Consider the following 17,575-nt stretch of genomic DNA (forward strand, 5'->3'; position numbering starts at 1 on the left):
GCTCCTACCCTGGGGGTTTTTAAGAGGAGGTTAGATGAACACCTTGCTGGGGTCGTTTGACCCCAGTACTCTTTCCTGCCATGGCAGGGGGTCGGACTAGATGATCTTCTCAGGTCCCTTCCAACCCTAGAAACTATGAAACTATGAAACATAAAATGATGATTATTTGCAGGGTATTATTGGTATAGGACAGTATTTCTAGTAATACTAACTGCAATGTTTAAGAAATATCCAAGGGCATTCAACATAAACATGTCATTCTTTAATGAGTTTATTTGAAAGAAAATTAGCATCTGTAGTCCATCTCTTAGATCAAAGGATGGCAAATATTTTCTAATGGTGGGCCAGAATGACCCAGCTCCAGGCAAAAATGTGCTGGCACAAGAACCCAGCCATTTCCACTGCTTCTCCCCACCACCCAACTGTGATATGACACAGGGAAATTCCCCCTCCACCAAAGCCCCTGATGCCAGGCTGTAGTGGGATGTGAGCAGAGCCCTCTCACTGCTGAATGCTGCTAAAGCCACAGCTCTGCAGGCCAGCTCCCTGGGCTCTATAAGCTGGTTCTCACCCTGGGACTGTAGGTTGCCAACCCCTCTCTTAGATTGCAGAAATACATGAAGGCTTTGTCTAGTCTTAAAAGTTTACTGGCATATCAATGTCATTTAAGCGTATAAAGAAAACGATTCTCTTAGCAACACAACTTTGACAGCAAAATTCCCTACATTTATACTGTCAAAAAATCCTTTTGCAAGTGTAGATTACTGTTCTTTCAGGGAACAGATTTACAATCCACTAGAAATAAAACTCTTTGCTTCTATAACTTGTACCTCCACTCTTTTTGGTGGACAAAGCTTTTTATTAGCTATTAGAAATGATTTGAAAGGAATTACCTAGTTAATGAATCCTGAAAACCTACTGTAGTCCTGATTTTGTTAAATGTATTATCATCTCTCCCAGGTGGCCCAAAATTGAACATATTGTAGAAATTGAGAGAGAGAAAAATGAAGATCTAATTCTGCAAACTGCAGAATTCTGCATATTGGAGGCTTTGTACCTGAAAGCTTGCAAAGAACTTTTTTCCAACTATTTAGTTGGTCTAATAAAAGATATCACATCTACTCAAAGGCCTGCCTATGTCCTTAGGCCAACACAGCTACAACCAACAACACTGCACACTGGAGGATGTTTGTGATTTCCTTGAGGACTGCTAACTTCAGCGGTCTTAAAAGCTCTCTGCATAAAATACTTTTCAGTATTTGGCTCCGCTTTGAAAAAGAGTAAAGTGCTGAGGAAAAGAAAGGATTTTAGGAGGAAAAAGAACTTGGAAAAAATAGCAACATTTTGTGCTAGTCACACAATGAACGAAATTTGATGGAAAGGTAAAAAAGCATAAGCCCATAACAAAATCTTTGGAGACTTCAGAGAAAAGTTTCATTTCATCTGCTCTCTTTTTACTTTCAACTGTTTTGCAACATCATTTGTAACTATGGTCATTGTACGGGTCATTCACCTCAGATGTTCCAACTACAATTTTCTTTTTGTAAGTCTTTTTCTCTTTTATTGCAAGCTTCCCTGAGCCTTTTGGGGAATAAGCAATAAGTAAACAAGTAATACATAAATAAGTAAATAAATAAATTGATGATATATCTACACTGTATAATGAAGTGCCATGCTCAGATATCTGAGCTACCTCTGAACAAGCTAGCTAAGGTAATATTTACTAGAAGCAGGAAATCTCCATTAGTGTTCCCCCAAGTTAATAGACCCTGCTTCTCAGAAGAAGTACTTAGCTTGGGCAGAGTGCCAGACTGATGTATCTGCACTGGTTTTGGTACTTAAGGCTAGTTCATTCAGTGCTAGTTCAGATATCTCTATACAGCATCATGATGTACTGTGCAGACATACTCTTAGAAGTGATCCTCATTTAGTCCCCAAGGCTACATCCATGCAGGCATAACTGATGTAATAATAAAGTGCGAAAAGCTGCCTAGAGCCCTGTCTCCTCTACCTCTCCCACTGGTATACAACTGAAATGTTAATAGCCCACTAGGAATTTTTTGGTATAATCCCATGGAGGCAGGTGAAACCTTATCAGAGATTTCAGCATTGTAATAATAATGTGATAAAGCGATGAATCATGATAGCAAAGTACAGATCTAAAAAAAATGGTCACAAATTCCTGGCCCTTTGCTAACTCAGCATGCAAACAATTGAGCCACAGAAGAAGATAATAATGATTCCCAAAGGGTATGCTGCAGCACAGCAGTGTGCCTTGAGAGTGGCAGATATATGCTGCGAAAAATGGGCTAAATGGGGCTCCAGGAGGGCTGACCCTGAGAAAAGCGTTGGGCACCAGCTGTGCTACACCCGTGAGGCAGGATCAGGATCCAGGTAGGCCAGTATCCCATGCAGAATCAGGCCCATGGCTTGGTGAGTGAAGTATGCCACCAAGTTTAATTCAGAAAAAAGCGTGCCCTGGAAATTAAAAGTTTGGGAAACTTCTTTAGAAGTGTTTTGAATCCTATTTAGACATGAATTGCTTCCTTAGCATGAAAGAGGAGCAAAATTAATTCCAGTGATATAATTCTTTCTCCTTATATGGTATATGATCCATTGTCTACTAAAAAGGAAGAGAAAAGGCTCCCACATGCCTCGAAGTTTTGATGAAAGTGGCTGTAGTTTGCAGAAAAAGCCCACCAGGCTGATCTAGATACCAACAGTTAAAACAGAAAGCCATTTCCCCCCAGTATTTTCCTTTCTGGGTTGCCAGGAAGGTCCAAATGAAAGCTCAAAGCTTGATCTTTACCCCACTAGGTGGCCCTAGGATTCCTGGGAATTTTGCTAAGTAATACTCTCATAGACCCATATCATACCTACCCATATAAAGCACTTTCTGCCACTTTTGCAATATATCAGTCCCAACTCTTGTTTGTCAGAGTTCCCTGCACGTAATCCCTACCCCTAGCATGTTTGAAGAGTTGTATCCCCTGGTAACTCCACTATATTACACTCTCCATTTGATATACTTCTCTGTACATATTCTTTCACAGCATCTGATGAAGTGAGCTTCAGGTCACAAAAGCTTATGCTATATAACTCTGATTTAGTTAGTCTATAAGGGCATCTATACATGTGCTCTGGGGTGAGGGCACGCTTTAAATAGAGTGGCTCTTGGGAGCCGCTCTAATTAAAACACCTGCAGCATCTCGTGTATTCAGCATCCCATGTTGCAAAATGATAGCAGGGGTGCTTTAGCTAAAACTTGTTCAACAGGCTGTAGTTAAAGTGCCCTTGCCACCACTTCGAAGTGCGGGATGCTAAATACATGAGACACCGCAGCGCACCAGAGCATTCTGATTTGAGTGCTCCAGCAGACTCGACTCAATCAAGTCTGCTCTGACGCATTCTAATCAGAACACGTCAGAGCACATGTAAAAATGTCCTAAGTTGGAAATCTAGCCTACTTTCAATTCTGTTATATGGTATGGGAAGTCATGAGTTTATGCACTGCGAAGCTTTCTAAACAGGAAGGAGGAGAAAATGTACAGAATCCATTCTTAGTTACAGTCCACTGTTTTCTGAAAGAGAGGAGTGGGGAAAATGGGCAGGTGCTCAGAATGCATGAGACTGGACTTGATCTTAATCACCATTAGCAAAAAAGTCAGAACACAGCTCCTAGGTGTTACATGTATACCTTAGCTGTTTGTTGTCTGTTTCCACTTCAACGCTAGCACTGCTTTATTAAAAGGCAAATCTAAAATATAGTGGATACAGCTGCTACGTTCTCCTTACAATAAAGATTATGGGGTAAGATGATATCATTTTTTCTCATTCTCACTGCTGACAATGAAAGCTTCAGTCAAAGCAACTTTCAGGCACAAGCAATGACTTATTTTTTTTAGGACAGACCTTTCCTGATCTGCGGATTCAGTAGGAACCACCAGCTAAGTATCAGTTTCATGTTTGAAGAATATAATACATTTGAACAGATATATGGTTAGCTTCTGACATGCACTTAATGTAAAATATGTTTAAAGGTTAAATTTGAATTTGCACATTTGAAACTAAGCATGGTTAATATATTTTAAAATATATTGAAAAATTTACCTTTTGCTTTTGAATTTATAATCCTGATATGAGAAAGTAGTGTCACAATCTATTCCATTTGTATAAGATTTTCTTTCATCCTCAGAACCCATTTTAACCTATTTACAGGGAAAAAAACATTTCAGAAAATATAAATTAAAACCTGACTAAGAGAACATATTGCTAGTATGCAGAGGATATTTTTAAAATTAACTTTTATTTAAAACCAATAAAAGTCTCTAATCTGTTTAGATTTTAAGCAGAATTCTCCACTGAAATCAATAAATTTGTTTAGCTATATTTATTTGTACATTTTTTATCTGCATATTCCTTGAGGATCTGCCATTGCAAACCATTTAGTTTTCTTTAATTTAACATAGTTAATATAAATGGCAAGATAAAGTGTTTGTTTAAAGCAGCATGCATGTACTTTTGATTTTCTTTCTTTTTTACATATTATATACTTATATACATAACAAATAAAAAACAGCTCTGGTGTAAAAATTAATGTGTGTCCTTACCATGAGGGTAGCTCTTAGTCTCTTCTTCTTCTCTGTTTTTAGAAGTTTATTCTACAATCAATAGGACTAGTATGGTTAGGTACATTCAGTAGGACTGGACTTTGCTCATCCTACGTAAAACAGTTCTGATCACAAACTTTCAGTAGCTGATGTTTGCCAGCTTTTCCCAGTTCCCTTGAACTTGTCTAGGCTTATTGCAATGTGTATGTGCTTTGGATCTACTTTCTAGAAAGGGAAATGTTTAGCAAATGCAGTTTTTGAATGAACTACTTTGTGACCATTGCTCATCCCAAAGACAAGTGAAGTTCAATCATTCCTTTTAAAACACAGAAATGCTTCTCCACCAGGTTTGAAATAGTATAGAACAGTGTTGCTTGACCTTTTTGGCTGGCAGGGCCCCATCCAACTACACAGGGTGGAGGGGCAGTCTGGCTCTGCCTGATCCAGTTGCATGGTGGAAAGGAGCTTGGGCTGTCCCTGGGGATGGGGGGTGGGGGGGCATATGGAGCTGTGACCTGGACCTGAGCCAGACCCATGGGGGGAGGGGTGTGGCCCGGCCCCAACCTGACCAGGTGGAGGGAAGGGGGCATGGCCTAACCCTGCAGTGGCAGGGAGGGAGCGTGGCCCAGCCGCATGGGGAGAAGGGGGTGCAGCCCGACACCAGCCCAGTAGCCTACAGGGAAGAGCGCAGCTGAGACCTGCCCTGCAGGGCTTGGACTTTTGTCCATGGAGAGGGGTGGCCGTACTGCCACTGCTCCCCTGCCGCCAAATTTCCCAATCCATGGAGAGCCCTGCAGGCCAGATTCCAAGCATCCACAGGCCACATTTGGCCTGCAGGCCAGAGGCTGAGCATACCTGGTACAGAATAGTACTGCTCTAGGTCGTATCACAGAAAGAGTTCCTCCTCAAGTTTCACAGAATTCAGAAGAAGTGAACTTGTCAGGAAAAATTGCATTTTCCCTTAAACCACCCAGCTCCATGATCTAGTATGAACAAAAGAGAATTTTCTCCAATTGTATTCCATGAAACATGCTTTTGTATCTGTACCTATATATTCATAGAACAGCAGGGAACAACCTAAATCATGGAAGCAGTAGATGCCATGCTAAATTGCATGATCTTGTTTAATTCCTATTACATTTTGTTTCCCACAATTTGTTTGATTTGAAACATTGCAGAAATGATCTGCATTACTATTGGATGTTGTTTGCTTTCATTTGAGATTTCACTTCTTGGTTCAATCACTCTGCAAATGGAGCCAGTTGAAAAAAATTTTGGTGAAATGTTTTTGCCACTGAATTGAAATAATAACAATAGGCACCCATCGATCCTCTGGATCATGGTGTACAGGTATAGGTCTAGTCAGATGCCTGATGATGAATCCATTTGTGGGTGACAAGCCCAATTCGAGAGTAATTGAAATAATTGAAATACTGAATTCTGAAATCATGAGTTTCAGTAGTGTAACTAGGTGGGGGAAAGAGGGACATGGTAAACCCCAGACGCTGGCCTGTGCCTAGTAATGTGCATCATTCATAACATCTTGCACGCATGTGGGCATGACTAGAGGGCCTGAAGTTTCCAGAATGCCTGAACTTCTACCCTCAGCGACCTCATGGCCCAGTTACATACATTAAAATGGATGGAGAATGCTCAGTTTACCACAGTGTTATATAATCAGTGGCGGGGAGGGGCGGAGAGAGTATAATAATAAAGTACATGTTGTGGACAGTCATGAGTGGTCCAGTTGAGATGGGCTGCTGATTGACAGACTGAGGTGAGTAACGATTGGATGACAGAATGATTGACAGGTGATGTGACCTGGTGCAACATGTCCAGTGTAAACCTGTGACAGCCATCACCTCTGTGTGAAATTGGGCTTGGGGGGATTGGACTTTGGAGAGACTGAAAGCACAAGTGGTGTGCGAATTGCATGTGAGGAGAGTGTGCGAGGCTGACGGTGCGAGCACGTGACTGAGAACTGGACTGTGAGAGTTGTGAGAGGATTGGTGGTGTGTGGGGAGAGAGAGGGCAAGCAGGGTTTGTGTTGAGGCTAAAAGGGGGCCTGCGCGAGTGAGGGGCTGAAGTCCCTGGCTGTGGAGCGACTCCTGCTATCCATGAACACACCTGCCTGAACACACCTGCCGGACTTACCTTCATAGTACCTACCCTTAAATCTAAGGTGCTCAGTACCCATTTGGGGAAAGGCGGAGGAAGCCTCAGAGACTGTGGCTAAGGCTAAGGCCATCTCAGCCTCCATGCTAGGCCTTTAGTGCTCTTAACCACCCTCTTGTGGTAATGAGTTGGTGTTGTTTGGCTGTTCCCTGTAAATATTATACAGACTGTTTGTTGTTATTGTTAGCGCTGTTAGTGACTGGATTTGTTATAATACATTTTCATTGAATTTATATCTGGTTGTCTTGAAGTAATTGGTATATTTGCTCTCCAGGTGGGGCCAGGCCACAGGTCAATACCCGGGGAAGAGTCCCTTTTAAAAGGCCTACCAAACAGCAGGCTGGCAGGGTAAAAGAAGGATTAACAGCCTTCTGTATTTGTATTTCTGAGACCCTGTGAGTTTGCTTCCCCTTCAGCACTAGTCCCAGGCATCAGCTCAGGAGGCATACCAGGATCAACCCCTGCACCTTTACGGAGGCTGCACCCTACCAGAAAAAGCAGCCTTACAGCATTGCTCTTGCAGCAGCAACTGGATGCGCAGACATTGCAACTGCTGCTGTAAAAACAACAGCTGGGGCAGATAAATCACTCAGCTTCTAACAGCAGCAGCAGCCAGGGACTGTTTTTTAGTCCTTGGCATCAGTCAGATTTCTGCACCCTACCTTAACCCCACTCGTGGAACCTCCCTGGTCCACTGGAGCAGACAGCTTGAGCCAAGCCTAGCCTATCCACCATGCGAGGTGGGGCTTGTGGGGGAGATGCAAAGCATCCTTGGATGCTGGCGGACTGAGAGTTAACTTGACTCTGGAGGGGATCTGGGACAGAAGTTCAGTAAACCAGTTAACCTGGTTCAGTTAACCAGATGGCCAGTTAAGTCATCCATCCAGGTTTAGCTTAAACCGGTTTCAGCCATTTTGAAAGCAGTTTATGTGCACTGAACTTCTGTTGAGTTACAGACTTGAACCAGTTTCTGATCACTTGTACTGGTTCTTATGTAATTTTTCTGTCCCTTCCAGAGACCTGGGTACTGTTTCTGGATTTGCTACTGACAGCCTTTGTGACCCAATGCAAATTATCCAACCTCTTTAAGCCTATGTTTTGTCCCCTCTCCTCTTTTTGTCTTGTCAATTTATACTGTATGCACTGTCATTTTCAGTGTATAGAGCTCTAAATCTGGTATGATAATTCAATTAAATACTTTTGCCTGGGGTTAAATAAAAACCTGCTTCAGGAGGAAATATCTTCCACATAGAATGTATCTTACACCTTCCCTAAAAAGAAGAAAAATATTAAGAGCTGGGGGAGTATCAGGATGAAGTGAAAGGAAACAATCTAAGGTTGCATTTAAAATTCCACTCTTAATACTAAATACTGTAACTTTTGTCATTGAGACACGGACATCAGACACAGACTTGATTAATCACAGCATTGTTTCTAGTTTCGGACTAGTGGAATTAATTTGATGCCAGTCAGGATCCACTGGGATAATACTGAATAATAGTTTTGAATTGGAACCAGATCCTTAGTAAGGAGTAAAGCTGCCTGGGAAGAGATTAAGTAGTAGATTTAATTTTTCAAGTAGATTTGGAGGCTTGGGCAAGACAATTGCAGAATTCTAAAGAATATGAAATGATGGATTCTTCCTGGTTCAGGCCTTTTATATTTCTGATGTTGCTAGAATATAATATCAAACCACTTTCTCTGTGTTGGATTGTTCAAAAGGGGGATTTTTGAGAAAAGGGATGTTACCACTTGGCATAACTAAAGAGAAACTGATATAGTAAAAAGTGTTTGCTGAGACTCTAATAAAGCCATTTTTACCTCACTTTAAAGTAAAAGGGAGGAAACATGGTTGATGATTCACTTGATGGCCATGGTCCAGCTTTAAACTTTTTTCTGTTGCTATATAACTGTATCTTCTTGTGTCATGCATTATTTGTGTCACTTGCTGAATGAATTGCTCTACTTCATAGAGCATTCAGTTCCTTTGAAGACTCCCACTGTAGCTCAGCATAGACATTAAGTATTTATGGAATTAACTGGAAAACAACCAAGGTTTCTTTTAAAAGTAATATAACCACCTGCAAAAAATGCATCATTGCAAATTATTGATCCAGGACTGTGCAATGTTAAATTAGTCTTTAACAAGGTGAAGGGCTGGGCAGCAGAGTAGTTAAGATGTCTGTTGCCTGAGAGCAGGAATTTGAGCCTCACTCTGGATGCATACTAAAGGCTGTTCCTTGTGGACCCAGCCATAAGTAGGTAATTGGTCATTTGTCGGGGAGTCAAACTGGAATCAACATTGGTTGGACATAACGGACATGAACAAATGAGAGCGGTAGTTAGCTGAAGCGAGGTAGAAGGTAGAGTAGATTTCCACTGTATAGATTAACTAACTGAGACGTATAGCAGGAGCTTTTGTGAGTCTGAGCTCTGTTCTTCAAATGCTGTGAAAGGATGTGCACAAAACAGTGGATCTACCCTGTGCAAATCTATTCTGCCTTCCGCCTGAACTAAAAGGTTTGAAGCAGACTCAAAAGGGAGAAGGGAGCTGCAGCTGCAATGGAGCATTCAGCAGCTGTAACTCTTATGTCTGCAGGGGACTGTAGCAGTACAAATGAACTAAATTCCCCCAACTTTGACCCTGGATAAAGCAGGGTTAAAACTGGAATGGTTTTGTTGCCCTGGTATGTATGCAGGATCATGCACAGGTAACAGGTGCAGGGAAACAGCTACTGCTATCAGAAGCAGCAGCTCCAGTTCCCTTTTGAAGGAGCTAAAATGTGTTTGCCCATTCCCATTGCTAGCCCTTATGCTCCTTAATCATGCTATCTTAGTGGGCCATTCAGAAGGGGTGAAACTTTGAACTTTGTTTTCAACACTGTAAATCTATCAGGCTTATCCTGTCTATCGAAAATGTATTTTTTAAAATATTTTTCCTAGTGGCAGCTGATAAATATCACTCAACTATAGAAGAATCTTCATTTCAGTGGAGCACTTATTCAAAATATTAAAATAACAATAAATACAGTGGTAAAAGACTATAATGTTTTCTAAATGGGAATTGATTACAATTTCTATTAAATTCTCATTTATGGAAGAAGAATAAGTACTAGGTTAGTTAGCACTGTCTTTCAAGTTATATGTAATTTTTATCTATAGTTATCTTCCATTTTCACTTTAGAGGTTAGATACCTGCTGGATCTTAAAAAGGCCTTCAATATGGTCTCCCATGATGCTCTTATAGAAAAACCTGGAGGATTATGGTCTGGTTGAGTCCATAGTCAGGTGGGCTGGGAAATGGCTAAGGGGTCAACAAGTGCTAGTGGAAGGGTCTGTATTAGGGCTATGCAAAGCTTTGGTAGCCAATTCGATTTGGAGGAGATTCAGCCCAATTCAGGGACCGAATCTCTGAATCCGAATCTAATTGGAAGACCAATTAAAAGCTCCAAATCAATTTGAAGCATCCAAATCGATTTGGAAAAGTTTTAGAAACGCTTCGGCCACTTTAGAGATTCAACCACAAACAGGCAGCTGACATAGCTGACATAGCTGCCTCCAGCTGGTAAATCTCTTGGGTTTGGGAGAGGGGGGAGGGAAGGGGCATGGGAGAGAGAGGGATTGGGACTAGGACTGGGACAAGCTGCCCAGCCAGGGCGGGGAGGGCACATTACTTGGGGAGGGAGGCAGGGGGGCACAGGATACAGGTGTGGCAGGGCTGGGAGCTGGGGCTCTGCCCTGCTGCCACTTGCCCAGCCAGGGCGGGGGAGGATGCGGGATGCTGATGCAGCTCACTCCAGGCGGAAGAGGGCAAGCAGCAGCAGGGCAGAGCCCCAGCTCCCAGTGCTGCCGTGCCCACATCCTGCACCAGCTGACAAGCAGTGGCGGGGCAGAGTCACCATGTCCGGTGCCGATGTGGGCACGGCAGTGCTAGGAGTGGAGTCTATACCCTGCTGCCACCTGGAGCAAGCCGCACCTGCATTGCATACCCCCCCCCCACTGGCTTGGGTGAATGGGGGATGGGGCAGGGCAGGAAAGCCATGGGGGCTTCTCCCACGGCTCCCCCCATGGGGACAGAGGCAGGCACAGCCAGAGGAGCCGCAGGAGAAACCCCCATGGCTTCCCTGCCCGGCCCCAGCCTCCTGGCATTTGAAAAAAAAAAGTAAAAATAAAAGCCACCAGCTCTGCTAGTGGTGATCAGGGCCTCTGGGACTACATGGCAGAGCCCCCCTGCACAGCCCCCGCTTGCTGATCTCCTCCCCCGCAGCCCGGCCCCAGCATCTGGGAACTTAAATAAAAAAAAAAGGCCCGCACTCACTGGATCTGGCAACAGGGATCGTGGCCTCTGAGGGCTCATGGCAGAGTCCCCCCAAGCAGTGCTGAGCAGTGGGGGGAAGCAGAGATTGCCCCCCGCACACCTGGCACCTTCACGGCACCTGTCGCATTGTGTGCGTGAAGCGTGGCTCAGCAGGACGCTGCCTGCTGTCTGGGAGCTGGGACAGCTGGGGGATAAGATGCAGATCCAAATACCTGGACAAGCTGGAAAGATGGGCGGAGTGGAACCGGATGCAGTACAATAAGGATAAATGCAGAGTGCATCATCTGGGGAGAGGTCACCAGCCACATGAACATAGGTTAGGAGATGTCCTGGCCAGCACAATGGCTGAAAGGCACCTCGAGGTTATGGTTGATCGGGATGAACATGAGCTGCCAGTGTGATGCTATAGTCAACAGAGCTAATAGCATATTGGGATGCATTAGCCAATGCATTGCCAGCAGAGTTAAGAAAGTGATACTTCCTCCCTACTCAGCACTGGTGAGACCCCAGCTGGAGTACTGTGTCCAGTTCTGGGCACCACACTTCAAAAAAGATGTGAAGAATCTTGAAAGGGTGCAGAGAAGGGCCACAAGAAGGATTAAGGGCTTGGAGGACAAACCTTATGAGGAAAGATTAAGGGATCTGGGACTGTTCAGCCTGGGAAAGAGAAGACTGAGGGGGACTTGGTGGCCATCTATAAATATGTTATGGGTGAATATCGGAAACTGGTCGTTTGACCCCAGTACTCTTTCCTGTCATGGCAGGGGGTCGGACTAGACGATCTGCTCAGGTCCCTTCCGACCCTAGAAACTATGAAACTATGAAACTGCAAAAGCTACCCAAAAATGCCAATTTTTCCAGGCAAAGAGCCATTCCCTTGCAATCTGTATGCAAAACTTGCAAAGAGAAAGGCAGGCAAGCCTCTTTCTTGTCTGAAGTATACAGTGTAGACCCCAGGGTTCATTTGTTCTGTTTAAATGCTCTGTTGAGCATGCATAGTTGGGACAAGGCTTGGAAAAACCTGGAAAGAGCCAACTTTGGTTCTCATGCCTTTAGAAAGCGTACTTATTTGGTACTTGAGTTGTGGCAGAAAAAAACTGAGTGACTGACAAATGAGTGCAGTGACATGCCCAAGGTAAAGTGAGCTGAAAAATGAAAGGTTGCTGAAAGTTGAATGACTGGCAAGCATTGTGGATATGTGAGTGGCTAATGAGGCAGCAGCGAGTTGCCAGGCACCATTGTTATGAAAGTTCACCACAGAAGTGTCTCTGCACATACCTGAGCATGCATGTGCGTGTCTAAGGAAGTAAGTCCAGGTCTGTGTGGCGCATCTACAAATTTGTTTAGTTCCTGTGTGAATGACTTCCACACACCAGGACTAGACTTGCTGTGTGTTAACTGCCTAGTTCCTATGTCAGTGGCTAAATCACTCCAGGACCAGACCAGCTTTTGTAATCCCCGGCAGAATGAAGTACCAGGCACCAGAGACCTCAGATTTTGAATTTAAAGTATATCCATGCACACTGTTCTGTTCTTGTTTGATGTGGCCTCTGTAAATATACCTTCCTCTGTTCTAGTTGTGTTCATGTTCCTAACTCTTTATAGTTTCATAAGTGGTAGGGTTGGAAGGGACCTAACAAATCATCTAGTCCAACCCCCTACCATTGGCAGGAAAGGATGCTGGGGTCAAATAACCCCAGCTCAATGGCATCTAGCCTCCTTTTGAAGACCCCCAGGGTAGGGGCAAGCACCACTTCACTTGGAAGTTGGTGCCAGCTCTTAGCTGCCCTGACAGTGAAATAGTGCCTCCTTTAATTAATCTAGTTTTGAAGCCAGATCAAATAGCTTCACTAATCTTTCAATTGGTCTACCCCAGCCCTTTCTGTTATATTAGCTAATTAATTTGTCACAACAACAGCCCAGAACCAGTATTCTGCAGGGTGAAATCAGAGCTAAGGAATTGTGCTCAAGACTTTCCTTGTTTTCTGTAGACATGAAACTCATGTTTTATGGATGGTTTTAGGACTAAGGTAATCTGTTAAGAAATTGCTTTGCTCTAGGGACAGTCAGAATCACTCCCTAAGAGATGCTGGGACAAGTTAATTGATAATAACAGTTAAAGAGAATTGTATATATCAATAATTCTAAGAAAAAGCAAACAGGATAAAGTGGTAATTACTCTAGGAAAATAGGACTTGGAGGTACTTCCCCTGTCATCAATTCCAGTCTGCTACAAGAAAACCCAGGACTGAATCTCTTTTAAGTGTCATCTTAATGCCAGTTAACGATTTTGCCTCCACTACTTACTAGGTAGCTGTTACAGAACCAGAAGGTTAGAACTTTTATAGTAATTTCCACTATAAAAGTATTCACAACCAGTTTATGTGCACAAATAGCTCTTTTCCTCCCTGGTGTTTACCACCATGTACTTCTAAAAACAGTCCTTCAGACCCTTCTCAGTCTTTTTGTTTGTTTGTTTTGTTTTTGCAGGAAGGAGGGGCAGGTGTAAGGCTAAAGCAGCCAACCTCTTTTTTGTTTGGGGGGTTTTTTTGTTTGTTTGTTTGTTTTCTGTTTCATTTAGGAAAATGGTGTCTATGCTCTTGATCACCTTGCTGGGCTTCTAACTTTCTCAGTTAAAATTCATCTTTCTAGATCACAGGTGACCAAAATTGGACATTGTATTTAGGATTAAAAGAATACTTAATTTAGGCTACTTCAACCTTTTCCCCCTGTGTTTGATGGATACCTGATACAGAAAAATGTAATTCAGTAGAAATGTAATCAAGTGTAGTTTTATTTTTGCCTTTAAGTACAAGAACTTCATGGCAGAATAGAGAAAAGCTTGAAAGAATTATAAACAGCAGCATTTGAATCATAACTGCTATACATACTGGACTGGACTTTATCATTTAAGACTTTGGACAATAATTTTACATATATATATATCCAGACCATTTCTAAAGGGACTTTTGAGTCTTCCCACCAATGTCAGAACTACTGTTTTAATACAATCTCTACTTGAATACTTGGGCCTCCTGTTTGTTTTTTCCATACATTTATGGAAGTGTCCTTCTATAGAAGGTCATTTCAGATTCCTACATTAACCATATTATTCTCTTACCCATATTCTTCTGCAAATGCTAAAAATGAAATTGCACTGCTGACTCCTTTATAAGATACCAGACAGATTTAATAAGATCCTTAGCTCTTTCACCTTTTAATTCTCTTAGCAAAGTAGGAAAATGATGCAGTTTTCATGTAGATATCTTCTAATAGTTTTCTGGATATAGACTTATTGAGAGAAAGTAGTATGAACATACTAACACTAACTATTTTAAGCCAGGAAATCAATAATAACAACAACATTGATGTGTGTGATTGACAGTTTCTTCCTTGCATGAACTTTTCTATTTACAGATCATTTCTGAAAAACATGCATATTGAAACAGTTCAATAACAACACAATTTGCAAAATACTGAAATATAGATGCACAGTTCCACATCAGAAATATGGAACTGTTTTTAGTTCAAAGATTACATGACCCAGCTTGAAAACTGACAAGTGAATAATAGAGGCCTTTTGCAGCCAAGAGTTGCTGATGAGTTCCTTGTTCTACAATTCTTCCATTCTGGAGCACTGCTATCTTGTCAGCATTCTGGATGGTGGACAGGCGGTGAGCTATTACAATGCATGTGCGACCTCGTCTGGCTTTATCCAATGCTTCTTGGACAACCTGGTTGATTACCAAAGTAAAAGTTACTTGTTCAGTAAGTTAAGTATTCCTCCAAATTACAGTTTTACCAGCAGTCAGTGACAGGTATTTATAATTTGTTATCCTGTAATTCAGTGGTACACCACCTTTTCTTGCCCTGTGGTCTAGAGTAATGCAGGACCAATCTACAGGTCAGATTAAGCCATGCATGCCAGGGTTGAGCCCGATTCTGCCTCTGCAAACCAGGATCAGGGACTGCTCACCTCCACACACTGGGATCAGGCCTTGGGGCCCCATGCTGCTCCATATACAGTGCCATGCTCTCCAGCCTGTGGAGCTCCCCATGAATCTGAAAATTTGACAGCAGGGGTGATGTGCCACTGCTCCCCAGCTGTCAGTTTTACGCCCATGGGGAGCCACACAGGTCAGATAACAGTACTGGGGGGCTGGATCTATGGGCCAGGGGGTAAGCACTCTTGCTCTAAGTTGCAAAACAGCAATGAGAAAGATGGGGGTTGGATAGCTCAAGTGATTAGTAGTGGGATGAATCTCTAGCCCTTGTCTAAGTTTATCCCAAGGTGACAATGGAGTGATAACTACTAACACTGATGACTGCTTTGCTTGTTGTCAGTTGGTAATTTCAAGCAAGTTGTTAATGGAAAAGCATTCATGCTGCCAAATATTTCATCACACTACCCTACCCTCATTCCTATGCAAGGTTGCTTCCAGGCCAGTTGTCAGGCTAATCTTCAACAATGTCAATCTACTATCTTATGGGCATCATACTCACTTTAAAACATGGAAACCCACCTTCAGTGTGAACCATGTTTTAGTACCTCCAGTCCCAAGCATTTCTCAATCATAAATGAGGCTACAGAGTAATAAAATATGGCCTATCTAAATTAAATCAATACTGGCAGTCACACTTACCTAGATTTTGATTTCTGAGCACTTCTAATTCAACTTTGACATGTTTAAAAGTATTTCTCTGTGACTATGAAGGTATATCCTTTTTATTATTATTTTTAATAAAAGCTGAGTTCACATATAATTGCATGATAAAGGACAAGACCAAATAGTAGAAGATTTACAATGAAGTCAGTCAGCAACCCTGAGTCTATTCTGACAAAAAAAATATAAGAAAGTATTTTTAGCATTAAGTGCATTATTTTAATAGACAGCAATGGTGCAAATGTCTCTGCCATTGACCTGCAAACCCTCTTCTGTTTTAGTTCCAGACCTCTCTTAAAAGGAGTTCTGCCTAGTGGTGTATCCAATACATGGGGGGATGCCTAAAGTTTGCCAAAACAAAAATTAATTAGAGATCAAGCTGAAATAGGACTTGTCTACATGAGAATATTGATAGAATAATCATAGTAGAATAAGGATATCCACAGTATGGCTATTTATACCAGTTTAGGTCCCAACACAACACAGCTAATTCTACCTTGGACAATTTTAGTTTTTAAGGCAGGAGTTCAAGACAAAATCCTTCTTTAGTTAAAACTCTAGAGTTGTTTATTCTACATACACAGTGGAAAAGTTTGTGTGCTTATGCTCACTGTAGCTGAAGAGATTTTAGTCCTTTACTTTCCAAATAAATTTTCAGATATTTTAAATGAATAATCAGCACTGATTTCCCTCAAGTCTTGGGGTAAATAGCTTTCTTAAAGTTCAGCTCCATCCAGGGCAAAATGATTCAAGGCTTTTTTGAGAGAGAGTTTCTAGTTTTTGTTATTGCAGAGAAAGATCTTGGAATTATGACCTTAGGGCAACATATGGGGACAAAACCAAGACGGCAATTAAAACAGTCCTGAAACCTTGTGAGTTTCAGGCTACTCTCAATGTTTTAGAGGACATCTGACTCAATTTTATGAACACTAGGGTTGCAATATAGGTAATTACCTAATTTTTGGTACATACAGTGTATTTAAATATGGCAAGTAATACACTCAAGCAGTTTTTATTTCTTGGAGGCTTGAATGGGAGGGGGACAAGGCAGCAAAGATCAGGGTACAAATAACACTCTCAAAAATCAATACTTTGAGTTGGAGAAAATGCATTCTAGAAAAAAAAACTTGGAAGAATTCCCAAATCTCACAGATTACACAGGGGATTCCCAATTTCTGACCCTCTCCATTAAGTTTGAAAGCAGTTGTTATAGACTCTTAACAGCAGCTGCTCTCCAGTAGACTCTGGAAGGATACCAGCCCAGCGCATACTGCAATACTACTCCCAAGCTGCCTGCTAACCTCTATGTAGAGAACATCACCATTTACTGTGGCACTCTGGCTGTTCCTGTGTGGGGGGAGATGACAGGTTGGGAATACTACCCAAAACTGCATGAAGGAGGAGTTACGTATGAGCAACACAACCTGGTACAATGTTTCAGAAAGCCTACTTTGGATGAGTGCAAGAACCTAGACATGCAACAACCCACAAGGAAAGGGAAATTGGGCAAAGGGAGGCTATTGTGGAGAGAGGAAGAATGGAAATGGACTTGTACTTAAGTTCTTCAGATACCACATGTGCAATAGAAAATGAATTAAAGATGGTCTCAAAGTGTGATAGTGATCTGGATATTCTAGGCCAGCGGTTGGCAACTTTTTAAAGCAGCAGGCCAGAACAACCCAGCTCAGGTTGGAGGCAGGCCAGCACTTCAACTCAGCTGTCACACAGCTTCTCCCTGGTTGTGGCACAGGCAAAAGCCACACTACCACAATGCTGCTGAAGTCCCCAAGCATCCTGCAGGTCATGTG

At 42.3% G+C, this 17,575-nt stretch overlaps 2 protein-coding genes across 2 annotated transcripts in view; both read right to left on the reverse strand.

The window, feature by feature from the left end:
• The window catches only part of LOC109291375 (phosphatidylcholine translocator ABCB4-like), a 116,211-nt gene extending 111,502 nt beyond the window's left edge, over positions 1-4,709 (reverse strand). The window contains exons 1-2 of the mRNA XM_019508366.1: positions 4,611-4,709; positions 4,111-4,208 (exon numbers count right to left, since the gene is read on the reverse strand). Coding sequence (XP_019363911.1) covers positions 4,111-4,208; positions 4,611-4,613 — 101 coding nt within the window. The 5' untranslated portion in view covers positions 4,614-4,709. The remainder of the gene's footprint in view (positions 1-4,110; positions 4,209-4,610) is intronic.
• A 9,615-nt stretch (positions 4,710-14,324) lies between these two features.
• The window catches only part of ABCB1 (ATP binding cassette subfamily B member 1), a 72,897-nt gene continuing 69,646 nt past the window's right edge, over positions 14,325-17,575 (reverse strand). The window contains exon 26 of the mRNA XM_019508367.1: positions 14,325-14,837. Within this exon, the coding sequence (XP_019363912.1) occupies positions 14,631-14,837 (207 nt within the window). The 3' untranslated portion in view covers positions 14,325-14,630. The remainder of the gene's footprint in view (positions 14,838-17,575) is intronic.

This window comes from Gavialis gangeticus, unplaced genomic scaffold (assembly GCF_001723915.1).
Source record: "Gavialis gangeticus isolate Ggan-Ray unplaced genomic scaffold, GavGan_comp1, whole genome shotgun sequence".
NCBI classification, from domain to species: Eukaryota; Metazoa; Chordata; order Crocodylia; family Gavialidae; genus Gavialis; species Gavialis gangeticus.